Below are 27,923 nucleotides of genomic sequence, written 5' to 3' on the forward strand. Positions count from 1 at the left end.
CTATTTATGAATTTCACTACTCTAAGTACTCACATAAGTAAATCATACAGTACTGGTCCTTTTGTGACGGGCATATTTCATTTAGAATAATGTCCTCAAGGTTCATTCATATTGTAACACATCAGAATTCCTTTCTTTTTTCAAGTGGAATAATATTCTATTGCATGTATACACTGCATTTCTTTCCCCTCTTCATGACAGACACAAAGCTTGATGCAATTGTCACAGGTTTTGAGGACACAGCGAAATAATTAAGAAAGGTCAGCTAACAGTTCTCACAATAAAGTGAAAGAGAAGCTGCTGCCTTGGGTGAGTTTTTCATTCAGTTTGTTGAAAGAAAGAATATATGAATTTTTCTCCTGTACCAGATGTGGACTGTGCAAGACAGCCAGGGTAGGGTTGTCTTGGATTTTTTTCTGAAGAGAATCTTCTGGAAGAAATACAGATTTCAGCGGGGGAAAAAATGTTGAGGCACCATCAGATGTCTAGGACCTGAAAAAGGAGACATAAGTGACCAGCCAGGGAGGAGAGAACCTGATCCCCACTAAGAAACTACATGAGAGATCCATAGTAATGGGGTGGGGTAGGGAGTCTCCATGTAACTCACAAAAAAGAGCCATAAGAGAAAGAAAGGGCTTTAAAAGCTCTCAGGGCAGAGACCGTAGTGCAACTCACAACTGTATGAGTCAAGTAGGAACCTGCTGACTGCCCGCTTCTTCTCCTCTCTACCCTGCTGTGACTCTGATGTGGTTAGCAAGCTAGAGAAGGAAGAATCCTAGACAGAGAAAAAGAAAAAGGCAGACACGTCCACTTTCTCCACTGCAGTCTTTTGGTCTGCAGCTGGCCTGAGTGGAGGGAGAAGAAGTTTTAGCTTGAAATTGAGGTTGAAGTTTTGATGACCACTCTGGGTCTAACATATGAATTCCTTTTCAAAGAACCTTTCATTAACTGCAAGTGGTAAGTTGCAGGAGTTGCCCTTCCATCTAGAGCAAGGGAAGAATTTATCCCACAGGAGAAATTCAAGGTGACCTGGGGAATCACAGTTAAAATTGTCTATAATTGCATCCCCCAGTCATGCTTGTTTCCATGCTTAAAATACTCAGCTACAATTGTCTCCTCAACATGAAGATATTTAAGAGAAATGAATGGAGATGGCTGTTAAAGAAACATCCTAAATTCTAGATGCTTAACATATATTATTCTTATTTAAGTCTTATAATATTTCAGTAAAGATGGAATTAATACCTTTTTTTACATATGTGAAAACTGATTATCAGTGAGATTGAGTGACTTTCCCAAATGACAGAATCATGACTCATATCCATGCTTGTCTGGTTCCAACCACCTTGTCCTTCTGTAATATCATCTTAGTTCACATTTCCTTCTCTTAGACATCTTCAACTTCTGGCAAATTAACTGAAAATCTCTAAGTTCCAGTTTCCTTATGTACAAGACCAAATTCATAATGCCGGCTCCGCCATCCTGCAAGGAGTATTGAAAGAATCCTGAGATCCACACACTACACTCTAAAGTACTACATGAACTCAAGAATGTTATTATTGGCGAAAGAGAGCTATACCTTATGTCCTCACTCTTCTGCAGATGGAAGAATTGTACTGGAAGCAATAACATGTGTTTAGGTACCGAAATTCATAATCATAAATTGTTTAGAATATACTATCACACTAGAGGCCATTATGTCTTCTCTTAAGAAAAAATGTTTAAAAATAAGCATAAGTCGGCCAGATTTGGTGGTATATGCCTAGTAGACCCAGCTACTCAGGAGGCAGAGGTGACAGGATCACTTGAGCCCAGGAGTTTGAGGCTGCAGTGAGTCATGATCACACTTCTGCATTCCAGGCTGGGCAACAGAGTGTTATACCCACTCTAAAACAATATAAACAATTTTATATTGGTCTAAAAACAATTAGAGTTCTACCAAAAATAAAAGCAGAGAAATAAAGACCATTACTCTTCATTTCTGTCTCTGAATCTAAAATACTATTTGGATTAGTATTATTATTATTTTTTTGAGACAGAGTCTTGCCCTGTCACCCAGGCTGGAGTGCGATGGCACAGTCTCGGCTCATTGCAACCTCTGCCTCGTGGGCTCGAGTGATTCTCGTGCCTCATCCTCCTGAGTAGTGAGAATTACAGGTATGGGTCACCATACCCAATTAATTTTTGTAGTTTTAGTAGAGACTGAGTTTCACCATGTTGGCCAGGCTGGTCGTGAACTCCTGTCCTCGAGTTATCTGCCCGCCTCAGCTCCCCAAAGTGCTGGGATTACAGGTGTGAGCCACCATCCCGGTCACCTGTTTGGTTTATTAAATAATTACCAACCTAATTATGACTGGGCTGCAGTAATCCAGATTGCACATTCATGAACTGGAGTACTGGCTACTGTGTGCACCTATCAGAATTTTATTTAGCCAAATTTATCCGTTAAACTTCACAACTTCCTGCTACCCACCAAACATCTTTCACAAACTTCCTGGTAGCCTTTTGCGACCCAACAGGATGAATCAATGAACAGCATTATAAACAACATTTTGCTGGCGTTGAAATATTACCGTGCTCCCCCTAGAAGAACAAAGGTTATTTATGAAAGCAGTGGTGACTAAGAAAATCAACTCCTATAAAATTACTAGGTTTTAAAAATAGATTAAAATACACTCGTTTTATTCTGATTATACGCTGTCTAAGCAATTAATCTTAAAAACAAAGAAACTACATTAGCTAACTGGGTTATATTAGAATGATTTTTTTAGCAACCTTAAAATGATCTCCTTCATATCAATTTCTTTTGCTATTTTTAAATGATCTTTGTAATTTCATTTCTGATTATGAAACTGGCACACATTTACCACAGAGAAAATATAGGAGATCACAGAAGAAATATACTCATGATTTCACTGTCCAGAGATTTAAGTGTATAAGTTGAGTATCCCTAATTTGAAAATTTGTAATACAATTTGTTGTTAAGTACTGATCTCATGTCCTGTAACTCTGATGAACTTACTAATTCTAGTAGTATTTTAGTACATTCCTTGAGGTTTTCTATATATAAGAACATATCATCTGCAAGTGAAATTTAACTTTTTCTGTTTATAATAGTTTAACTTTTGAATATTCTGTTTGAATAGTTTAACTTTTTCTGTTTCAATCTGGATACTTTTTTTTTTCATTCTCTTACCTAATTGTCCTGGCTGCTATCTCCAGTACAACATTGAATAGAAGTGGTGAGAGTGGACATCTTTGTATTATTCCTAATCTAAAGGTGAAAGCATTCAGTCTGTCCCACTAAACATGATGTTAGCTGAAGCTTTCTCACAGATGTCCTCTATCAGGTTGAGGAAGTTCCCTTCTATTCCTTGTTTGTTGAAAGAATACTGAATTTTGTCGTATGCCTTTCCCACGTCTATTGAGATGATCACATTAGTTTTGGTTTATTTTCTACTGATACTACATTAATTGGTTTTCAGATGTTAAACTTACCTTCTATCCCTGGAATAAATCCCACTTGGTCATCGTGTATAATTTATGCAGATTCAGTTTGCTAATATTTTGTTGAGGATTTTGTGTCTGTGTTTAAAGACGATATTCATTTGTAGTTATCTTGTGATGTCTTGGAGTGTTGGAGTCCTACTGGCCTCATAGAATAAGCTGGGAAGTGTTCTCTCCTCTATTTTTGGAAGAGTTTGTGAAAAACTGATATCAACTCCTCTTTAGATATTTGTTAGAATTTAGCTGTAAACCCATCTGAGCCCAGGCTTTTCTTGGCCAGTAGTTTTTTTGATTGCTAATTCAATCTCTTTAGTTTTAGAAGTCTATTCAGATGTCAGTTTTGATGGCTTGTTTTTTTTTTTTTTTTTTTTCAGTGTATAAAACTGTTGCAAACTTCTAGTTTGTAATGGTTCTGATAAGAAATCGAATGTCATCGTTATATTTAGTCCTCTGTATGTAATGTGCTTTTTCTCCTTTTATTCTTCTTAGGATTTTCCGTTCATCACTGGTTTTGATCAATGTGAGTATGGTGTTCCTTGGTGTAGGTTTCATCAAGTTCCTTCTGCTTAGGATACACTATGTTTCTGGGATATTTGGGGTTTATGACTTTCATTGACCATCAGTGATAGACTGGATAAATAAAATATGGTACATATACACCATGGAATACTACACAGCCATAGAAATGAATGAGATCGTGTCTTTTGCAGGGACATGGTTGAAGTTAGAACTCATTATCCTCAGCAAACTAATGCAAGAACAGAAAACCAAACACCACACATTCTCACTTATAAGTGGTAGCTGAATGATAAGAACACATGGACACATGGGGGAAACAACACACACTGGGGCCTGTCAGAAGTGAGAGGTGGGGGTTGGGGGTAGGGAGAGCATCAGGAAGAGTAGCTAATAGATGTTGTGTGTAATAGCTAGGTGATGAGATGATCTGTGCAGCAAACCACATGGCACATGTTTACCTATGTGACAAACCTGCACATCCTGCACATGTACCCTGCAACTTAAAAGCTGAAGGAAAAAACTAAATAAAGATTTTTAAAATCCACTTAAACCTCCATACTTGCATCACAATTAAATCAAAATTAATTATGGAACTAAATGTAAACTGCAAAACTAGAGAACTTACAATAGAAAACACAAGAGAAACTCTTCATGATGTGGAGTTAGGCTAAGTATTCTTAGTTATCACATCAACAAAACGATTAAAGAAAACATTGATAAATTCAGCTTTATACAAATTAAAAATTCTTGGTCAGCACAAGACACTATTTATAGAATAAAAAGACATTCTACAGACTGGGAGAAAAATATGAAAATCACTAATATGACAAAGAACTTGTGTGATGGTTAATTCTGTGTGTCACTGTGACCGCGCCCCAGGGTGCCAGTACATTTGTTCCTATGTTGTTCTGTGTGTGTACTGGAGGCAGGATCTGGATGACATTAACACTGGAATAGGCAGTCTATGTGAAGCAGACTACCCTCCCTAAGTGAGTGGGCCTCAGCCAATCAACCAAAGGCCGGAGGAGAAGTAAAAGGCCTAATAAGAAGGAAATACTTTCCTGGGTATCTGCCTTTCCATCTTGGGAATTTCAGCCTCCAGAATCTCATGTCCAAACTGTCTGTATACACACACACACACACACAAACACACACACACGCATGTACATGCCATATACATATACATACATATATATTAATATATACGTATACACACACACACATACTTCCTAGGTAAGTAGGAAGGATTGCACTTTGTAAAGCTCAGCCATTCGATATAATTGTTGAAGCTGGTCAGTGATTATGAGGATGTTCTACTATGGAATTCTGTGTCCTTTTTTATACTGTTGAAGTTCTGCATTTGAAGAAATAGGTTAGAATAATAGCTGAGTTTCTCCACACACACTTCAAAGCCCTAGGGATTAACACAGAGTCAAAAATACCACCCAAAATTCTGCCCCCAAGCGGGCTAGGGAGCACTGGGGACCCAAGGTGATTTTATTTAGCCAGGTCTGGGAGCCACATAACAGCAGAGGGAGAGGAAACACCATGTAAATAGAGGTCAACACAGCAGCGAGGGTCTGTTAATGACAAAACACAGGTAAAACATTCCTCAGAAAGCAAGTATGGAGAAACACAGATCAGGCCTGAGACCTGGTGGATCAGAACCCTGGTACTGGCAATTGAAAACCTTTTCAGTGCAATCTCAAAAGAGAGGTATACAACTCTTCCTAAATAACAAACAAAAAGCACACACACATACAGAAACACAAAAAGAAAACAACATCAACAAAGAAACACAGTTAATACAATCTATGACATGTGGTAAACATAGACTAGAGCACGGAAGTGTTTAGAATATAAACAGGGAACTAAGAGTAGTTTTATTAATCTAAATTCTTATCCACCAAAAGCAATCATAATAATAAAGCTTAAAACATTATACATAAAAAATACAATAGTCCAGAGTGAGAGGCAAAAAGTGTTTTAATTAAACAGATTTAAAACTTAAACATTCTAACTGACAGACTAAAATTAATTTTGGATGCAAGTTAAAATTGGGGCAGAGAATATTATTTTTCACAACAGAATGCCAGCAAAAAGAAATTAAAATTAATATTGGATGAAAGTTAAAATTCAGGCAGGGAATTTTTTTATGAAGAATGCCAGCAAAAGCAAGTATAAAGTAAGATTTTGAGATAAAAAACTTTCAAAGTATAAACATAAATATAATAACTGACACAGGCAGGGGTGATTAATTGATGATAAAATACTCAGAGGAAGATCGTTAGAATATAGGATATTGATACTATTTCAAACCACTTTCCAAATTAATTATAAATACGGTGTCTTTACAAGGCACAGAGCTGCTAGACCCCTACTTAGCCAAGTGACGATCCTAGTATCACAACAATGGGGATGGACACACTGGGCCTTCTCTGCCTGCAGATGGACTGAGGCAGGAAGCTCACAGCATGGACTCTGCAGTGTTCCTGGCAAAATGTTTACGCTAAATTTAATCATGAGGACATTTTCAGATAACTTCAGAATTGAACCAGGCAGCTGAGCTGTCCTCTATAAACAAGTCCATGTCACCACCATCAATGACAACAACAAGAAGATGAGGAGATGTTTTGGGTTCAAAATGACTAAAAAAGCATAAGCTACATAGTCTTTTTAGTCTTTTTGAACCCCAAATGTCTCTTCTCCTTTTTGTTGTGTTCTTGGTGGTGTTTGAAGAACTGTTTGAAGGAGACAGGTCAGTTGTCCTGTTCAATGTTCTACATTCTGCAGTTGTCTGAGGGTTACCTCCTATGAAACTCAGGCTAAGCATTTTCAGCAAGAACATGGCATTGTTCATACTCTGCCCTGGCAGAGTCCCGGCTGACATGCTGTCTCCTGCCAGCAGCTCCTGACTCCTGTTCTCTACACGATGGGAATTGAGAGGAGCAGGGCTAAGGCCTGTCAATGCTGTCTGTCCATCTGGGCATTGCTCTCCCTAGGTATTGATCACAAGTGGAGGGAAATGGACTGTGGCTTCTCAAATCAAAGGAGTGTAGTGGGTTGAAATCATCCAGAGTATTCTGTGTCTAAAATTCAATCCTCAGTGAAGGACCCCTGCAATATTGTCTTAGAACTTGAACTTGCTTTGCTGTTTTAGTTTTTTTCATCAAGTGGAAAAGCAATTTTTTGTGACATCCTTTCATCCTTTGCATTCTTCCAGCAGTATTTGGTATCTGTAGGGGAGAGAGAGAAAAAAATCAAATAAGCATTTTTGTCAGGTCCTCCTGATATCTGAGTCTGAGGAGACTGCTAAGTAGTGATATCTCAGTGGCAAACTGATCTCCTGCTGGGAGGATGAGCTGAAGGTTGAGCGTGGGCTGGCTGAAGGAGGAAGTGCCATCCACAAGTGAGAAGAAAACACTTCTGAACTTCCCTGAACTTCCAGTCAGCCTGGGGTGCAGGATATAAGGACCCCGCCTATGCCCAACCAGCAGCGGGGAACATCAGCCCCTTTCCTCCTGATCCCCTCTGTCTGGGCAGAGTGATGGCTTTTCCTCCCTGTGAGGATGTGCTCATCATCAATCATACATGCCAAGAAACAGAGGGGAGCAGACTGAGAGGACCTTTTGCAGAGAAATCCACCCCGTTACAACTCCATGTCCTAGTCTTCTAGGGAGGAATGGGAAGGCCATGGGAAGAACCATGGATATGAGAAACAGCAGGAACCTCAGACAACATCCACGTCCAGGTCCACCTTTTACAACAGAGGAGTAGTGATGCCACCGGAGTAAGATTGAGCTAAGGCCACATGACTTGCTATTGACAACCCAGGAATTACAATCCACCCACTAAGGTCCTTTCAATAAAGATTGGAGAAAGCGAGAGGAAAGGCTCCAATCTGGAGGTCTCAACAGTCATGAGAGGCAGTTGGGTCACCTTGGCTAGGACAGGAATAAGGTTTTACAAATAAATATGATGTTGCTGCTGCTTCTTTTGTTGGTTAAAAAATAAAAAATATATATAATTATAAGTGTTTGTCCAAAGGGGATCAGGAAAGAAAGGGAATTTAAAAAAAGAGACTCAAACTGGAGTTAGTAAAGAGACAGTGGGCACCGTAACCATGGCCCAACTTATTTTCCCTAATGCCCTGAAGTTTATTCTATATCTTGTTCCACCTTAAGGCATTTCTAGAAATATTCTCAATATCTAGACCAAGAAAACTCTGAAGTACAAAGTGAAACAGATTAGTCTGTGTTTTACTACAGTCTCCCGTCCCACTTACTGTTTTCCCCAAGTACGTTTTGGGCAAGGTCTTTTTTTTTTTTTTTTTTTAATATTTTATGCCAGTGTGAAGAGAGGCATTAATTAAGAAGTATTCATATACAATCGCTTGCAGAATTTCAGTCTTATTTTGTTATTGTATTCTCTTCAGGAAAAGTGAGACCAATGAGTTCTCTCTGGGGATTTTGCAGAAGGACATTCATCGACAAAAAGTGAAATTTTCACATTGCAGTGGTGAGTCCATGAGTGGGCTATAAAATGGGTGTGGGGAAATATAAACTGGAAGTTTTAATTTAAAATGCAAAAGAAAATACTAAATTCCACTATATGAAATATGGGAGGTAGTATTTCTGTACATTAAGTGTTGATATAATGATTATTTCTTACTGATCTTGTATTCAAAACTGAGCAAGTGTGCTTCAAGCAGAGGCTAAAAGTCTAATCTATTAATTTTCTTGTTTTTCTTTCATGATTTTTTCTATGCTATAGAAACAGTACTATTGAGAGGGGAATACAGATTCCATCAAAGGCTGATAGATACTCAGCCTTTTCTGTGGAGTAGCCACACGTATGCAACACTTCCATGTTGGTAACCTGAGGTCACAGTAGACCAGGGATCCTTCTCATCTTTAGCCACATGTTAGAATCACACGGGAGCATTTTAAAACTACAGATGCTCAGACCACACCCCAGGCCATGTAGGTGAGAATCTCGGAGTGTGAGTTCAAGGCATTCAGATTAATTGAAATCTCACCGGGTGCTTATTACATGGCAGCAGGATTTAGAGATACTAAATGGAACAGCCCAATTTCCCATGATTTTCTTTCCTTTCCCCATTTCTCCCATGATTGACTTTGTTCCCAGTGGTTCCATGGATTGTAGCCTTCTCCCTGACAATTTCAGTTCAGTCTCTCTCTTATCAATTGGGCTGGGCCAAAGCAAACATTGTCCTGTAGAAAGATTCTTGTTTGTCATCTTGTGTATGCATAAAGCTGGTCCTGGAGTCACTTTTCTCAATGTTAATTCATAAAATGCTCTCTCATATACACTGGCCTCAAGATGCATCTGACTTGCATTTTAGACCCTTCACTGGACTTGTAGAAGTGGAAATGGGAATAAAAAGGAGAGAGGTTGGAATGATGAACCTCGTGATGTATGCAGTTTCGAAGTCCTGCCCTCTGCATGTACTTTTGGAGTGATGTCCCTTTAGAATGTCATAAATGTTCTCCAGTTAACATCAGCTTAAGTAAGTCCATGAGATGAGAACACTGAGACCCTGGCAACTCCGTCCACGTTGCCACTAGGCTGCACATCTGGGGCTGAAGAAAAACCTGACTCCGGGCCATTGGGAACTCCCATCTGTGACCCCGGTTCTAATTTAGTTTCCTAAGTGGGGCTCTTTGTCCTTAGTTTTAACACTTCTCATTCAGAGGAACAAGTGATGATTAAGAGTTGACTTAGTTGGATTGCTCAAAAGAAGACTCAAGAGGAAAATCGATGTGTAAATGATGTATTAAAGCAATGATTTCTGCAGAAAGAGGAAATGGAGTTGGGGATGCAGGGAGGGAAGGTAAATTTCCCAAGAGAGTGTGTGATTCCAGGCAAATATTCCTGTGTTCAGCAGCTTAAACTGTGCACTTGGATGAGGACAAGGAGGCCTGGCTCTCCTGTGGCCATGAGAGGGACTGTCAAGACACTAGAAGAAGGAACAGAGCAGAGTTCAGAGAGCAAAGAGGACATGGGGTGAGAAAGGGCCTGTCAGGGTGGGAGCCCATGGGACACAGAGGTAAGACCAGACAGAGGTTATAGCTGCTGTTGGAGAGAACAAATGGAACAGAAAAAGCAGTGGGAAAATAAGCTGTCACCATAGACAGAGAAATAAGAAGTGAGTGCAGCTATCAGCCATAGATGTGATTACCTCTGCACCCTAAGCTTGCAGGCAAGGGAATCTGAATGCCAGTCTCCACTTGCTGAACGGGAGTTTTCTTTTGATGATCTTCGGTTTCAGGACACTGGAGGCATGAATCTGGCCAATGACTTGACAGCCTTGTGTGTTGTCTGCTGAGCCTTCAAGTGCATCATCTTCCAGCTGGGGAGGGTTCTTCATCCCCAGGGAGGGCTTACAAACAATCTCTGAAAATAAAACCACAGCCGATGGGATCCACTGGCACCCATGATCTTACTGTGACTTTCTCTTCCACCCAGAGGACATCAAATCAGAAAAGGGGCCTTGGACAAGAAAGTCCAAAGGGTGTGGGAAAGCTGATAGAGTCACTCTAATATTTTCTTTTTTGTTGATCTTTCTTATGTTACTCAGTAATGACAAGATTGCCAGGAGCCAAAGGTACTGCCAATTCACAAAAATATTCAAGAAACACAGGATTAAGAAACACAAATAGCTTCCAGGTAGCTAAGGCAAAGGCAAGGAAATAACACTGTATGTAGGCTATGCTTTTGGGAGAGAAGAGATTATGAAAATCAAAGTTAAATCAGAGCTGGGTTCAAACAGGAGATGGGAATGGACGGGCCCGGTAGGGTGGCAGCCCACGTGGCACAGAGGTGAAACTAGACACAGGTGACAGCATCTGATGAGAGAAAAGAACCAGGAAGACTAAACCCAGAGAATTTACAAAGGTTGCATCATTATATGATCTACTGCATATATATACACCCTATGTAGCATACACCCCAGATATACATAGTCACACATAATAGGACAATTGATATAAATGCATATATCTGTACACTTTAATTTAAAGAAAATATATAGGGATTTGGGAGAGATTGGATATCACAGTATCTTCACTATTCAGGTCCACTGAAATGGGAAAGAAATTAGAGACATGAGAAGAATGAGAAAGAAAAGGTATTGGAGAAACAAATGACCTTGTAGATAGCAGGGAGAAATCACCAGGTGAAGGAAAATACTAATGAAACAAAATGCATTCACTCTGTCCTCTTACCTGGTGCCTGGTTCAGGCTCTGGACTCCAGGGAAAGTGAGCAAGAGGGAGTGTGTCTGAGCCAGTGGGGTGAGTCTTGGCTGGGGGTATGAGAATCCACAGAGATGCAAAGGAGAGTCCAGTGGGAAGAAATCAGTTTAAATAAGTCATCCCGGCCCATGTCAGGGACTGCATATCCCCCAACACTCCCTGAGCACCTTCCATGTGTCCTTTCCTTGGACCCAGATGGTGCTCGTTATCTCACGCAACCCTCCCTCCTCCTGAGGACAGGGGTCCCCTCATTCCTCAGCTGAGGGCATCGCCTGACAGATGAGCACCAGGCAGCCCCAGGGGCTCCAGGAGGAGATACTGAGTGGGACGGAGAGTGAGAATGAACACGACCCAGGTTTTAAGGAAATCTGAGCGGAAGTGGATCCCTGGGAGACGGAAACTGAGGACATGGCCGTGGACATGAGTGGAGAATTTGAACTAAATGGAATTTCATAAAAGACACTGATGTGGACACTTTCCATGTGAAAGTTGCCCTTTTATTTCAACAAAAGCAGGAAAAAAAGCAGAGGAAGCTGGACATGTCAGGAGACTGAGTGTGGGCCCAGGATTTACACTGTTACTCCATGTGCCTCATAGGTTGTTACTGAAAGTGCTGATAGGGGAAAATTGGCTTCATGAGGGATGGGGAAGGACAGGAAGAAAACTGGCAGAGGAGTCTGTGTGAGAAAGAAAAGGAAGAGGGGCCCTAGAAAGCAGAGATCTTCATAACTGCTCTACCTCACAGGAGACATCATCCGTGAAGTCACTTTCTAAGTGTAAATTGAGCAGAAAGATAAAAAGATTAGATAACACCTATTCATAGGTTTATGGGGCAATTCTTCTGGAATCAAGCCCTTTGGAAATTATCATAATTAATATTCCCAACAAAGATTGCAGGTAGATATTATTTTTCAGCTATCTCAGATGAGGGAACAGAGATGTAAAAAGACAAAAAGCAAAAAGACAAAAACCTCGGCCAAAGTCAACAAGCAGAAAGTGGCAAACCCAGGACCCGAGAGCAGATTTGGTCCTAAGCCCCAGGCCTTTGCTCATCTCACTAGGTTGGAGAATCATGAATTTCAACTTGACCCTGAGGAAGCACAGAGTGGTCCCATTCTCTCCTCCACCCACAGCACTGTGACCACCAACACCTGGATTAGAGCTTCATGACACCGTTTCCTTCCCTACCTTGGAAGGGCTGTTGGTTCCCAGAATCAGCATTGGCTGCGAAGCTGCAGGTGGTGGAGGAAAGGCCCCGCCTGGCCAAGCCATTCCCACAGTAGAACCCTTGATCCAGCTGTAGTCGCAGACAACTGGGCACCAGGGTGCTTGGCTCCAGCTGTGCCTGTGAAGCCTGCACCTCTGAGAGGTGGTGGCTCAAGTCTCCACTCCAAGTCCCTTGGGGACAGGCCGTCTTGGTGGGAGCTGAAAGGAGAAGGGGCTTCAGTAGGAACAATCTGACTTTCCCTTTGTTAAGATGCCCAGAACACCCATCCCCGATGTCCCTGCTCTCAGTAAAGCCACCCAGTGACCCACGCCACACAGACAGACATCACGTGAATGCAGGCGACGTCACCTTTCCTGTCTGTGCCTGGGGACGCTGACAGGGGCCCAGGCTGGGATATCCCTGAAGTGAAAAACCTCTGCTGCAGCCCAGAGGGCTTTGGATCGCCTAACAAGACCATCCTGATTATTCTGTTATTATTCATCTCTTTCCTGTGCCTAGAGGGAAAGTTCTAGAGAGGCCTCAGAGCACAGGAGAAGAGGCGCTGTTTTTCTTCCCACACAGGGTTGTAAGAACAGGCCAAAAGTTAGAGCTGAGAGGCTTTGAGAAAGAACCATGAGAAACGGGGCTGGGAGGCTACAGACCAAACACTAAGTGAGGCAAAATTTCTGGGTTCTGGGACATTTTGAATTTCCCATTGCCCATAATGGTTGGACCCTCTGCCCACACATATCCATCCTATTGCCATATGGTGGGTGTCAGCAGACAGAGGCAATGTAGGAGAGGGACCAGTCCCTTCCTGGAAATTCAGGGGCCGCAAGAGCCACAGATCAGCACATGCGGTTCCTTAGGAAGGTAACAGAGGACACGATCCTCACATTATCCACTGCTCCAGTGGGGTTCAGGTGGCACCCCTTAAACAAATTCTTTCCATTTCCCCAGGGAGAGGAATAGCATTCTGAGTGGACTAAGAAAAGACTTCCAATGATCTTACGTCAGTCCAGGTTGGGCTTAGGATGGGGACGGGGCCTGCAGGGCCGGATCCACGTTGCTGTGGGGCTCCTCTCTCTCCTCCCCTCTCCGCATCCTCGTTCTCTGCAAGGTTTCCTAAGTTTTCTCAAAAATCCCTCAGTGACCTCAGCTCTAACATGGAGATGCCACTGCCCACTTGGCAGTGTCCCTTGAGCCCTGAATGGGTTATAGCAGGACACAGCTTGCTTGCAAAGGGGCAGGGCATACAGCAGGTGCAAGGTCAGTGTGTATTTTAATTGTTTCATGAATCACTGTGATCCTAGAAAAGTATTTGCTTTTTTGAAACTCAGGGAGAAATGCAAAATGGGAAAGGGGATGGTCCCAGTATGAAAGGTACTTACTGACCACAGTAGAATAGAGGCCAACATTTTTGTTGTTAGTTTCTTTCTTTGTGTATGTGTGTGTGTGTGTGTGTGTGTCAGTGAGTGTGACACAGGGTCTCACTTTGTTACTCAGTCCGGACTGCAGTGGTGCAGTCGTGGCTCACTGCAGCCTCAACTAACCAGGCTCAGGTGATCCTTCCCCCTCAGCCTCCCAAGAAGCTGGGACTACAGGTGTGTACCACCACACCCTGATAATTTTTTAGAAAGACAGGTTTTCACCACGTAACCCATACTGGTCTCAAACTCCTGAGCTCAGGCGATCCACCTCCTTGACCTCCCAAAGTGCTGGAATTACAGGTGTGAATCACCACACCTGGCATTTTTGCTAACTTCAGTACAACATAATCCAATATACTGGGGGACATCACAGAGTTACTTGCTCTTACTAGAAGATAATGTAATGGGTAAAAGCCCCAAAAATCAACATGGAATTCCCAGAATTGAAGTTTAGAAAAAAAAGAGAATGAGCAAGAAGAAATGAAAATTGGATTTTGTTTTTACACATCCTATGGAGCTGCTATCTCAAGGGGCGCTTGCTCAGAGGAAGGGTTTTCTGGACATCATGGGGACAGGAACCACTCTGCTTTGCTCATCGGTTACGCCAGAACCTCATGAGGCACACTAGCTGTCAATGGTTTTCATGAGAATATAGCACTGAGACCAAAACTTGATTGAAACTAAAAACCCACACATGGAGAAAACCACTGGAGCTCTGCAGAGGATACAAGCCTGGCCACGCATAAAGGAAGGGACGCTGGACTGAGTCAGTGGAGGGAAGACCCCTCAGAGGAAGTAGAGCCACAGTCCCCAACCTTTTTAGCACCAGGGTCTGGTTTCATGGAAGGCAATTTTTCAGGGACCAGTGTAGGGGGATGGTCTGGGGATGATTCAGGCACATTACATTTACTGGGTACTTTATTTCTATAAATATTACACTGTAATATATAATGAAACAATTATTCCACTCACCATAAGGTAGAATCAGCATGTGCGATTCGAGCCCTAAGCTCATTTTCCTGCAACTAGATGGTCTCATCTGGGGGTGACAGTCATTGGGAGACAGTGACAGATCATCAGGCATTAGATTCTCATAAGGAAAGCACGATCCAGATTCCTGGCACGCGCAATTCACAATAGGGTTCGAGCTCCTGTGAGAATCTAATGCCACTGCTGATCTGACAGGAGGTGGCATCCAGGCTGAAATGCTCTCCCACCGCTCACCTCCTGCTCTGCGGCCCAGTTCCTAACAGGTCATGGACCCATAATGGCCCATGGCCCCAGGGCTGGGGATCCCTGAAGAAGAGAATCTAGCCTGGGACACAGGAATCATAAAACAGGCCTCCAAATAATTGGGCAAAACTCCCAGCATAGGTGGATGGCCAGAGAAGAGATTTGGACATGTAGTTAGCAACATAATTTTAGAAAAGAGAGATTCTCTATCTTACAGAAGGAGGTCTGTTATATAAATTTCTCCAGCTGAGCTACTGTGGCCAAGAATTTGCAATAAGGCCTCACCACACCCCTCTCTGGCCTGTTTTGATAGCCACAGCTTGTTCTTGTGAGAAGGAGCCAGGTGACAGAGGAGGCACTTGGAGCAGGTGAAGAGGAAGCTCTACCTAGTGCTTAAAACTAGATCCAAGAGCCTGACTCAAAACAGGCTCAGTGGATACGGCCTGCCTACAGAGGTGATCTGTCTCAGCTGCACAATTTGTAGGAAATAAAACACATAGAGGCTGCCTGGGAGGATAGCGGAGCTTTGTGACCTCCAGGTTGGGGTACTCACAGGCTATATCCAGAGCAGAACAGGCAAGTTGATTCTCCAATGAGGACAAGGTGCTGCTATAAGGCTGGTGGCAGTCAGACAGGTCACAGTGAACTAAAGGAGTCAAGTAAACTTCATCCACAGAGTCCTCTGGGATTTTCTGCTCCTCCACCTCTGGCAGCTCCTGGATCAACCTGGGGTAAAGAAGACAGAAGATAAACACCAGAGAGAACCAACACCACCTGCGCCCAGCTGGTTCTATAGGGAGGCCCACAGGAAGACCCAGAGGAAGCAAAGTACTGTCCCCTCAGGGAGATACAACCATCCTTCCCTGTCTTGAGCAGGAGACAGAGAGTGACGGGTTCTCAGGGCACTGGGCAGGCAATGAGCTGTGGAGGAAGGAAATGGAGTGATCCCTGTGGGAAACTGCCAGTACACAGTACATTCGGCACTTTTGCATACATTTTGTTGAAATTAGCATCAGTAGCCAAATGAATACAGACTCTTGAGTCTTCCTAGACAGAGTTCCTGTATCCTCAGCATCTCTTGTTCTCAACATTGTAGCATGACAGAGTTATTTTCATTCACTTTCCTGCTGTCAAATACTTGTAAACATGGTAATGCCAAAGAGGCCGACATCAGGTGTTCAGCTCAACTTCACTTTAAGCAAAAAGGACAGAAAAGGGGACTGCAGAAAATGTCTGTGACTGATCAGTTCAACAGAGTCAACTGAATGCAGATTAGTAGAATTGAAAGGAATTTATAAGGAAGAAATACAGATACAGGTGTACAATGAAAAGAGTCAACCTTATGAATATGGCTATTTCGTGGTTGGCTGAACAGATGGAACAGGTATATTCTGCACACTCTGATTTTTCCCTGCATCTGAGACTCCAGATATCAACACTGAATTACTGTCCATGATTCCTCAGAGTTACCTGGGGCGCGGTGGGTCTTGGTCTTCTACCTCCTCTTGATCCTTTTCAATTTCTGTAAATAAATTGACAAAGGGACAGACACATGAAGCAGGTTCCCCTACACACACAAACCATCCACTGTGCAGTCCTAACATAGGAACATCAGTTTCCTCAGTGGGAGAACAGCACACTGTGAGAGAAATATTCCAGGAGGCCTGAGGTCCTGTCACGAGAGAGATGCCTTAGTTTTCTTCCCTGAGCCTAGGATTGAAATGTCCCTGTTCTGGTAGATCATTATTCCAACATCAACCGTCCTGATTTTGTGCAAATACTTATGCAAGTTTTTCACACCAATTCAAGGCAAACACCTCAACAGCTTTCTAGAAGGAAAACTGCAATATTCAGCCTTCAGTCATCAAATACCCACATTGTTCATGGTGGCAAGGAGTTTAGACACTGAAATTAGAATGAAGGAGAGAACATACAGACTCTCGAATCAAAATGAATCTTTGGTACTACAAAGAGATATTGGCTATTTGTTACAACTAGGAGTGACAAGTCCCAGTCTTGTTTCTGGACACATAACAAAAGCTAATGTACTGCTCACCTAAAACTGGCCAACATCAAAGACACAGAAAATGAGACTAGGTCTTTGAAACCTAGGTAATACCTTTAACGAAAAGTAGACAAAGATGCCACTGGACTTGGGCTGGCATAGAATCTCAAAGGACATGGTTGGGAAAGAAACTTGTAAGGAATACAATAGCTGGCAAGACAAATCTTATTCAGATTAAGAGGCCTGACAGACACCTATTGGGCATGTGCTGCGTAGGTTGGTGTGAATTTGTCAATATCGTGACAGTGTGCCCAGGGTGACACAGGCATGGTCTGAGATGAGGAAGAGAGCAAAGCTCACTGACCCACCCACCCCATGTCTGTGCCTCCAACTGGTTTTTCGATTCTGTTGAAAATCATCCTGTGTCTGTGAGTCCTGCTCACACTAATGACACGCCTCTGTGCAGCCAGGGATGCAAGGATTACGGAGTCTACCTGGGACACCAATTGGAGATTTATCATGGTCACAATGGAGTACTCACCGTCTACAAGAGTCAAGCTGCCTTGCTTGTCTTCAAAACAGTACGAAGTGCTCCAATAAGGGCGGTAGGAGTGAGGTAGTTCAGGAAGAATGGAAGGAGTCAAGTAACATCCATCCAGTGACTCCTGGGTGACTTCACGCTTGTCCCCCCTCAGCGGTCCCCTGCTGAGCCTATAAGGTAGGAAGGAGTAAGGATTAATCCAAGGAGTTTCAGAGCCCTGCTGGATGCATGTGAGGCAGGAGGGAGTGATGGCAGAAACAAATGGGGCAGCCCATTAAAGAGTTCAATATTCTCCTCTTCTTGGTGGGTCACAGTGTGGTTGCCCTGGGGTAGGTTGCAATACAGAGAGAGGGAAAGAGAGATGAGAGAGAGAGAGAAGCACCAGGAGCTCAGCGAAGTGGCCAGATCACGACTTTTGGAGGAAGGAGACTGAGTCTCTCTGTATGGTGCAGTCGTGACTTACTGAATATCCTGTTCCATAATGGAGGCTTCATTCCTTTCTTTTAAATGGTGTTAAATTTTATGTGTAGCAACCAAGTAAACATAGCTTTTGAGGCAAAATAATATCCCCAAAATCTCATGCCATCAAGTCCTATTTCTCTCATTACTATGTGTGGTATAACAGTAATTTTTTCTACCTAATTTCCTTGCCTTGAAATGCTTAGCACTGTGTTAATGCAAAACCAGCAGAAAGCAGATATGAATCTCAGGCTGGTTGAAAACATAAGAAGAGATAGCTGCTTTATGGAAATCTCTGGGACTGATTAGTTGTTCACAAGATCAACTGGTTTTATGTACTGAACCTGAGAAGTTAATACGAAATGGCCAACGGTGCAAGTATCACAATGAAAATGTAAAACATGGTTAGAAAGGATCATTTCTGGTTGGCTGAAGGGGTGAATTAGGTATATTCAGGACTTTCAAGTTTTCTGCGGATATGAGTTCCACAGGTATCACCCATGAATTGAGAGCCCCTGATTTTTTTTAGTTACCTGGGATCAACGGTTTCATTTCCTTTCACCTCTTCGAGATTATTTTGCTTTTCTGCAAGTAAATTAAGAGAAGACCAGTCACATGAACTTGATCCCATTCAAACATGCACAACCTTGTGTCCAAACCTACCTAGGGGTATAAATATACTCGGTGTGATAACAGGCTATTATGAGAGAAACTTTCCAGGAGGCCTCAGGGTGAGCCTTGTGAGAAGTCACTAGGTTTGCTTTCCTGAGCCATGGAGCAAATCTCCCTGATATGACAGGTCATCATCACAGTCCCTTCAGTCCTGAGTCACAGCAAAATGTTAACCATATCCTATTTACTAACAGATCCTGGGGATCTACTTAAATGCTGCCTAGCAGGTTGCTGCAGTATTCAGCATGTTTCCTTCAGATAAGCTGTTGTCGGTGTTTGTGTAGAATTTACATTTAGAGGGACAGATTAAATCAAAAGAATCTCTAATGCAACATGGATACATTGGCCTTTCATGTGGCAGGGAGTTCCAGGGCCCTGCGTCCTTTCAGAAACATACAAAATCTAATAGTGGTGTTATGTTCTGGTACTCAGAGCCTTCTTAGCTAAGACAAGCCTGCTAAAAGGGGAGGGAGTCTAGCCTGAGAGAAGTGAATGAGGGTAATGACAGCTCCAAGAATATAGATAAGACTGCCAGCGGCCTTGGACAGGCAGAGAAGCTCAGGTTGTTTGGGAGGGAAAATTAGAAGATTTCATGTGAGATGACAGATGAAATCTAAACCAGGAGGACTGCTGGATACATCCTGCACCCAGGCTGCAGAGGTGGGTATGAATTTGTCAGGTCAACCTTGGGTACAGTGATTTGCCAATGGGGCAAAGATAAAAGACAATGTGTGGTTTTGGAGGAGGATGGAGCACAACTCTGACTCCTAGGATGCCTTCCTCAAACTCAATCCTAGAGCCCGGTTCTAACCAGTATATAAGCATAGTGTCTTCCTGAAGGTATGACATCTCTCATTATGGACAGATTGTGTGGTGGAAAGAATAGGGAGCCTACCTAGGAAGCCAAGTGGAGTTTCATCCCATTTGGAATTGGAGTAATCCCTGGCAACACCCTGAGCGGAGCCAACTTTCTCTTCATCCAGTGCCAAGAAAGTGACTTCATGATGCAGGTAAGAGTTGGATATATCGTGGTGTCTAGAATGAGAAAAAACACATTCCTCTAGTAAGTCCTTCAGGACTCCCTTCTCTTCAGACTCCCGCAGCTTCCTGATGAGCCAGGTAGGATAGGAATGACAGCAGGTTAGATCATGACAGACTCAACACCACAGCATCTCATGTGATTTAATGAACACAAAGGGAGTGGTCACAAAAAGCAAAGGGGGAGTCTCTCCAAGAAAGAAAACCCATCCTTCTAAATGTGGGATGGATGTGACTGTCCTGGGAACAGAGCAACGCGAGCAGCTGGTGCTCAGCGCACTTGCCACAAACGAGCTGCTGCAGGAGACCCAGACTCACCCTGTAAATTAGCAGCATGACTTGCAGCAGAGAGATCTAACACGGGGCTTCACTTCCTTCACACAAATTGTGTTGACATTTACATGCAGTATCCAAGTGACCAGAGCTCTTGAGGAGTTCCAGACACACAGATGCTGTTTTTGTTTTTTTTGTTTTTGAGACGGAGTCTCGCTCTGTCGCCCAGGCTGGAGTGCAGTGGCGCGATCTCCGCTCACTGCAAGCTCCGCCTCCCGGGGTTTACGCCATTCTCCTGCCTCAGCCTCCCGAGTAGCTGGGACTACAGACGCCCGCCACCTCGCCTGGCTAGTTTTTTTGTATTTTTTAGTAGAGACGGGGTTTCACTGTGGTAGCCAGGATGGTCTCGATCTCCTGACCTCGTGATCCGCCCATCTCGGCCTACAGATGCTGTTTTTAAGGTCCCCCTTTTTCAATATTTTGACATCATATGAAATTTTTATTTTTAATTTTCTCTCTTGCAACTAAGTAGTTGCCAACATGCTAACACAAAACACACAGAAAGCATATATGCATCTCACTCTGGATTAACCAAATGGGAGACCACGGGTGAGATCAGGAAATCCCTGAGTTTGGTCAGTTCACCTGGCTCAACTGATTGTCGGTTCCCATGCTTGAAAGGGATTAAGAAATTGAAACCTATTTAAGTACCACAATAAAGAAGACAACATTGTTAAAGGGGTAATTTGCATTTGGATGAATGGATGAGACAATTCTATGCATCACTTCCTATTTTCCCTGGATCCGTGGTGTCCAGGTGTCACTACTGAACTAACAGTCCACAAATCCACAGTTACCTGGGGAGCACTGGCACTTTCCCCTCCTCTTCCTCATGATCATTCTGATTTTCTGTAAACAAATTCAGAAAAGCAGGTCACAGTAAGGAAATCACACTTCACACAAGCCGAAATCAGTGTCCAGTCATGGCACAAGACATAAATATCCTCTGTGTAAGAATGTGACATTTTGACAGGAAGGTTCTAAGGCACCGTAAATTAAGTCTTGTCAGAAGTAGATGAGCCTTCTTTCCAGATCCATGGAACAAAATCTCCCTTGTCTGGTAGATCATAATCACCTCTCCTCTGACCTAAGTCTGTGCCAACAGTTAAACAAACTTTTCTCACTAGAATTCAAAAATGGCCCTTACTACTCTCCAGAAGTGTTGTTGCAATACTGATTTATCTCATCATACATCATGGTCAATGAATGGTTAGAGAAATTTATATAGGAGACTGAACTGATGGATAAATTCTAACAACTCTTGCATAAAAAAGGATCTGCGGTGCTACACAGAAACATTGCCCACTCATGGGGTGAAGAACTCAGGGCCCAGCTTTGTTTAGGGAAACTTCTAAGCAAGATAAAGGTAGAAGTGTTTATGTCCTGCTTTCAAGGTGACTGCTTAGCTGGGGCAAGCCGACCTAAAGGAGACCAAGCCAGGGGCTGAGAACAGTGAATCCAGAGAAACAACATCTCCGACACATAGGCAAGACTGTCATTGGCCTGTGACAGGCATAGAAACTCCATGGACATTGTTCAGGGACACAAATCATTATTGCATGTGACAAGAGGCATAGGAACCGAGCCAGGAGGCCTGACAGCTACCTCCTGTACACAGATGGCTATGACTTTGTCACACCTGCCTGTGGTCCAATATGCTGACATTGGGGCCAGGAAGACAAAGTGATGCCGTGGGACAAGGAGGAGAGGAAATTTCTCTGACTCTTGGATTACTGTGTGCAATATTCCATCATAGTTTCTTTCCTTTCTGTGTGCAATATTCCATTATAGTTTCTTTCTTTCCTTTTCTTTCTTTCTTTCTCTTTCTTTCTTTCTTTCTTTCTTTCTTTCTTTCTTTCTTTCTTTCTTTCTTTCTTTCTTTCTTTCTTTCTTTCTTTCTTCCTCTCTCTCTCTCTCTCTCTCTCTCTCTCTCTCTGTCCCTTTCGTTCTCTCTCCCTCTTTCTTTCTTTTACTTTTTATTGAGACAGGGTCTCTGTCTGTCACTCAGGCTGGAGTGCAGTGGTACAATTATGGCTCACTGCAGCCTCTACCTCCTGGGTTCACGTGACTCCCCCATCAGTCACCCGGGTAGTTGAGATGACAGGAACGCACCACCATGCCTGGCTAATTTTTCATATTCTGTGTAAAGATTGGTTTCACCACATTTCCCAAGCTGGTCTTGAACTCCTGAACTTGAGTGACCCACCCACCTAGGCCTCCCAAAGTGCTGGGATTACAGGTATGAACCACTGCACCCAGCTCTGTCTTACTTTGTAAATCAAACCAATATGCATGTATGCAGCCTGTCCTCAGCCTAGACAGAGGCAGGAGGGACAAAGAATAGAGAGGCTACCTGGGAGAATGTTTAGAGCTTCTTCCCCTTCATCATGAGAGGGTTCATTCTCTACAACCAGAGCAGAGTCGACTTTGTCTTCCTCAGATGTGATTTTGGTGCTCCTGTGAGGCTGGCTGGAGTCAGATGGGTCGTGACTATTTGAATAAGTGACAGCACATTCCTCCAGTGAGTCCTGAGGGACTTCCTTTTCTTCAGCCATCTGCACGTCCCTGATGAGCCTGGTGGGATAGAAATGACAGAAGATTAAGCCAAAAGGCATTGGACCCCAGGAAGTCCTGCTGGTTTTGACAGGAGGCATAAGAGAGTGGTCTCAGAAAGCAAAGGGGAGTTTCCCATTAAGAAGGAACAGACAATCCTCTCCTCTCTGCAACAGAGCAGATAAAACCAGAGAGGAAACAGTGGCTGGTGATCATTGCACTGGGTAGATAGGAACTGAGGACAGAGACTCAGCTGTCTCTGTATGGTAGAGTCTTGAGAGCAGACACAGAGACTAAAAACAGCTGCCACACGGTGTGTCTAAACTGGGTTGTAGTTAACATACGGTGGCCATGGGAATACAGGCCTTTGAGCCATTGTAGACTCCAGAGACGGTGTGCCTTCTAAAATTTTTTTTTAAATTTTAATATTGTGCCGTGAAGTGTAAACTCTTTGTCTAGGTACTTTTCTTTGTGTTCAACTTTGCTAGGTACTTCCTAATTCCTCTGCTTGTTGCCTCTCTGCTATTTATCTTTCCTTAAAAGAACATTAAGACAACTGTGTAGAAAGCAGCTTTGCATCTCCTTCTGGCTTTCACTACAGGGGAGAACAGGTCTCTGTGTGTGCAGGAAGTCCCTTTGGCTGGTGACTTCATCTAGGGTCATGAAGACAATGGAAAAGCATGTTAACAGGGTTATTTCCTTGGTAGGTGAGTGCATGGAATCAGTGAACTCTGCAGCTTTCTTTATCCTGCATCTGGAATCTGTGACTACCTTCACTCCCTTGTGTTCTTTCTGAGACCCTTTGCATATTTTACCACCTATTACCTGCTCCTGATTATTCAGTGTTACCTGGGGGCAGATGATTCTTCTACTTTCTCAACCTCCTCATCTTTCTCATCTTCATCCTCACCTTCATCAGTTTCTGCAAATACAGAAGTGTCCATTCAGATATTTCCCACTTCACCTACGCAAGCACAGTGAGCCCTGTGTGCATGGAGACATGAACATCTGTACGTATGAGTCTGCATTGTACTGAAAGCTCTCATGTTTTATCTTTAAGAAAATGCCCTGGAATGGTTTCCTGATGCATGAGGCAATGCATTTCTGATCAGCAGGGTCACCATCAAGATGTGGCCAAATATTGAAAAGACCTTTCCTCTTCATATCACTGGAGGCTTGTCCAGCCTCTCTCTGAACTTCAGCAGCTGTCTCCCCAATCCTGCCACAGATCTGTTTCCACACACAGGCTCTGTGTCCTGTCACAGCTCGCATTTAGAACCTGTATCTTTCTCTTAGAACAGGACAAAGAGCCTTTTTTGTATTGTCCCACAATACTCCATACATCAGGGACTTCATGGGCCCTCCAGGTGGCTTACACTGTGTTATCCAGGGACACGGTCTCCATGGGGAGTGCTCCAGCCTCAACCACTTCCTACCACCAAATGCCAACACTTCAAGCGCCTTCTCCAACAGCACACAGCGAGGGGCTTTATCTCATGTGAAATATAGTCATAAGTGTTCCCACATTTGAATGCCAGAGACAATCTGTTTGCCTTTAAAGATTTAGAGACAGAAACCCAGGAAGGATAAATTAATCAGTTTCCCACAGTTGCTAAAGACATTGCTGAAGATACAGCCGGGGAACCTTCACTCTTAGGCCCAGGCTCTTTTCACTCTAACAAGCTGTCTCCTATCACAGCCTCTTTCCTGTCCTTTAAAACTGGACGAATGCTGCCTCTTGCTCCAAAGACCATGTTCCATCAAGAAAGGAGGAGACCTTTGCAATACTGTGACCTCCAGCCCCATGGGTTTCCTATCTCTGTTTTTACCCAGGAAGTTCTGGTCATGTCATGCCCACAGATGTTTACTGGAAAGATACACTACCCATAAAATTGTCATTGTGGAGGTGTGGAGGTCTGGGGACTTTCATAAGCCTAGAGCTGTGTGTCATCAGGGGCCGTGGCCACCTCACCTGGGCTGAGCTTCTGGAGAAGGCGCTCTGCCAGCCTGTACCCCTCAGCCAGCTGCTCTCGGAAGTCCTGACCCTGGGACTTATCAAGGTCATCAGGAGCGAGGAGGGCCTTGAAATGCTGATTCAGTGAACGGGAGGCATCTCTCCCTTCCTGTAACTTCTCCCGTAACTGGGTCAGCTCTCGTGCCTGAGAGTGAACCAGGGCTTTATATTCCCTACGGTGAGATAGTAAAGAACATTTAATAATGGAAAGGGATGAGTGATCAGTTCTAATACTGCAACAGAGGTTTCTGTGAAAATGTCCTCAAGGAGCCTTCCAAGCAGAAGGTCAGCACATATTTGGGGAAATGTCTTTGGCCAAGAGAATAATATAATAAAAAATATATATTTTTAAGTTATGCATATGTATATATTTTTAAAGGCTTCCTCTATATAAGAGAGTGCTCCCGTAAGATCCTCGAAGATGTTCCATTCATCTTTCTTTTCTGTAAACAAAAGCCGGTGTCTTCCTAGATCAGTTCCAAATGGATGTCCTTTCAGTTCCTCACTTTGGCCATGGACATTTCTGTGTGGAAATTCACACAGTGCATCTTGCAGTGACTCGAACTAAAGCTATGCACAGAAATGTGACCAGGTGCACATGGGGTAGAGATGAAAGATGCAGCAAGAAAAAAATGACAGGGTCAAGAAGGCAACATTGATTGAACGAATGGCATGCGGCAGTCAGTCAGGAGGTGATTCTAACTAAGAGTAAATGGGGTGGTGATCACACACCATTTTGAGTGTGCTAAATGCTGCTGGGTGGTTCATTTTCTTTTAATTAACTTTGGTTATGCAAATTTCACCTCAACAATTCCTTGTTTTAAAAAGAGAAAACAAGGTTCAAGAAACAACTGCAACCCATAATTTACTAAGATGACTGTTCTCTGTTTTATAAATATTTGTGTGACATGTGCCTGCCATGTAAATGCCTGCCCTTGTCCTGGCCCAGCTTAGCTCTTAGTTCTCCCAGCTGAGTTGCTGCACTTCAGAGATTCACACCCCTGCCCCTCTGCCTGCCCCCAACGGGGCCTTCTCACCCGAGCTCCTCAGCTTGTCTGAGCTTCTCTGCCAGCTTCTCCACAAACTGCAGTTCATCCTTCAGCACAGAGTCTATGATGTCTTTGTACTCTTCACACTCTGAGAAAATACAGACACACCTGCCTCAGTGCAAGGCTGGACATGCTGCTGGGATCACTGCCGACAGGGCAGGCAGCAGCATCCATCCCAAGGACGAAAGCAGCCTCAGTACCAGGCTCTAGGCAGGCATTTCCACATCTTTATTTATCAACCTCCCAACTTTCTGACATCTGATACTCTCCAACTTAGAAATGGGGATAAAAAACTCTAGGGCACAGCAAGTATCTTGACAAGATGACTCACCTGGAACAAGGCAGAGCCAGAATTCACAGCCCCTGAGGTCTGACTCTGAATCTTGGGACACTTTCCCAAGCCTTGCAGCCTCTCCTGTAAAACACTGCGCTGGGGCATGAAGTAATGATATCCTGCACAGTTGGAAAGACCCTTAGCACTATAGGACTCACAGTTTCCCTGGTACTGGAAATTTTAAGCACAAGGATGTCAAATATATAAAATATCATATCTGAATATAACTGCATAAAATATGAGCCATAACACCCTGAGGCTTTAGTAAAAATATGCCCAAATACTAATAAACTTTGAATTAAGTTAGACACAGTAGAATGAAGAACTAATGTATAGTGCTTTCTCTGTGCCAAGAGCTGTTCTAGGAGATTGAGAAGAAATGGATCACCTAAGTCATTGCAGCACTTTTCTGAGGTATGTATTATTATAGTACCCAATGAACAGATGAGGAAACCTAGGCACTGAGAAGATAGGCAACTTGGATGGAGCCCAGGAGACTGGCCCAGGGTCCCTGCTCTGCACACTACTCTACTACCTCCACAATGTCTTATGTGCCAGCTTTCTTCCCTTTTAGGAATAAGATCCTGTGCCCCAGGAAGCAGCACTTCCCTCGCACCATGGTACTCCCTGCTCTTGATGTTGTCATTTAATGGCTGCCACAGTTACTATTAGGAGCAATCTCCTCTTTAAACTCCTTAGTGTGTGTGCTGTGTACTGTCACTATGTTTCCCCCAGGGTGCCCAGAATAGAGCTTTGCCTACTGGGCCCCGAAGAAGTTTGAAGTGAATGGAAGTTCATTAGTCCCAGACATTTAGACCAACAGACTAGATGTTACCTGTCAGCAGCATCTTACATGGTACAGAGAGGATTCTCATACACATGATTTAGCCTCTTGCTGAGAAAAACAGGTGGTTCTGTGCCTGTGTCAGCAGTCAATATGATGGATTTTAACTCTACTCTCAGCTCATACCAGACTGCAAATGTGAAAAAGTTGCTAAATACTTTGTGCCTCTGTTTTCCATCCCTAACTTCATGAAGTTAAAAAACCCATTTCTATTTTCCTAGAAGTATGGGAAGGATGACATTAATTTTGATGAAGAGACCCTTCAGTTTCTCAGAGAGAAGACAGGTGATCGGTCATCACTTTCGTGATGGTGAATCTATAGAACTTACTGTATTTCTTCAGCTGGTTGGCCAGGGAGTAGGCAGTAGCTTGAGTTATAAGGAATTTCTCTTTGAGGTCTCGGAACTGCTGATTGCTCTCTGCCAGCTGGGAGCGCAATTCCTGGTTGATTTCTAGGATGTTCATCTCTGCCCTCTTGCCGGACAAAGGGTCGGCAGATACCACCATGCTGACGTTTGTGGCAGAAGAGGTAGAGCCAGGGACTGGGGAGAAGAAACCCAACACATGATGGGTCAAAAACTAGTGAAATCAGTTAGGTTTCATCAGGACTGAGAGATGACAATAACTGGAATTGTTAACTTACGGTTGAGAAAAACTTGATCAACACCCCACAACACTTTAGAGTCCTTAACCGCAAAAACAGGGTCCAGGATGCCTGAGCTCAGAGTTGAAGGCACTGCCTATAGCTCCGACTCCGACAAGAGTGAGGGAGGTCGCAGCCAGCGTGCCAGGTAACGGTCTGCAGTTGCAATAACAGAATTAGAAGGTTGGGGTGTCATGGAATCTTAGGAGCCCTGTATTCCAATCGCCCAGCCTGTGCTGAAACACTAGGCTCCCTGGTCTCACCTG

At 43.4% G+C, this 27,923-nt stretch overlaps 1 protein-coding gene across 1 annotated transcript; it reads right to left on the bottom strand.

Annotated features, from left to right (window-relative positions):
- Positions 1-6,275: 6,275 nt before the first annotated feature.
- LOC104668607 (neuroblastoma breakpoint family member 4-like) lies at positions 6,276-27,521 on the bottom strand. Its single transcript, XM_030936377.1, has 15 exons — positions 27,344-27,521; positions 25,825-25,924; positions 24,746-24,960; positions 23,623-23,695; positions 22,574-22,785; positions 21,019-21,069; positions 20,742-20,829; positions 19,745-19,884; positions 18,711-18,762; positions 17,719-17,888; positions 16,643-16,694; positions 15,726-15,898; positions 12,491-12,727; positions 10,229-10,443; positions 6,276-7,262 (listed from the first exon to the last, which is right to left on the bottom strand). Exons 1-14 carry the CDS (start codon positions 27,519-27,521, stop codon positions 10,238-10,240), a joined length of 1,947 nt encoding a protein of 648 aa, XP_030792237.1. The 3' UTR covers positions 6,276-7,262; positions 10,229-10,237.
- Between the last annotated feature and the right edge of the window lie 402 nt (positions 27,522-27,923).

Source organism: Rhinopithecus roxellana, chromosome 8, assembly GCF_007565055.1.
Source record: "Rhinopithecus roxellana isolate Shanxi Qingling chromosome 8, ASM756505v1, whole genome shotgun sequence".
NCBI classification, from domain to species: Eukaryota; Metazoa; Chordata; class Mammalia; order Primates; family Cercopithecidae; genus Rhinopithecus; species Rhinopithecus roxellana.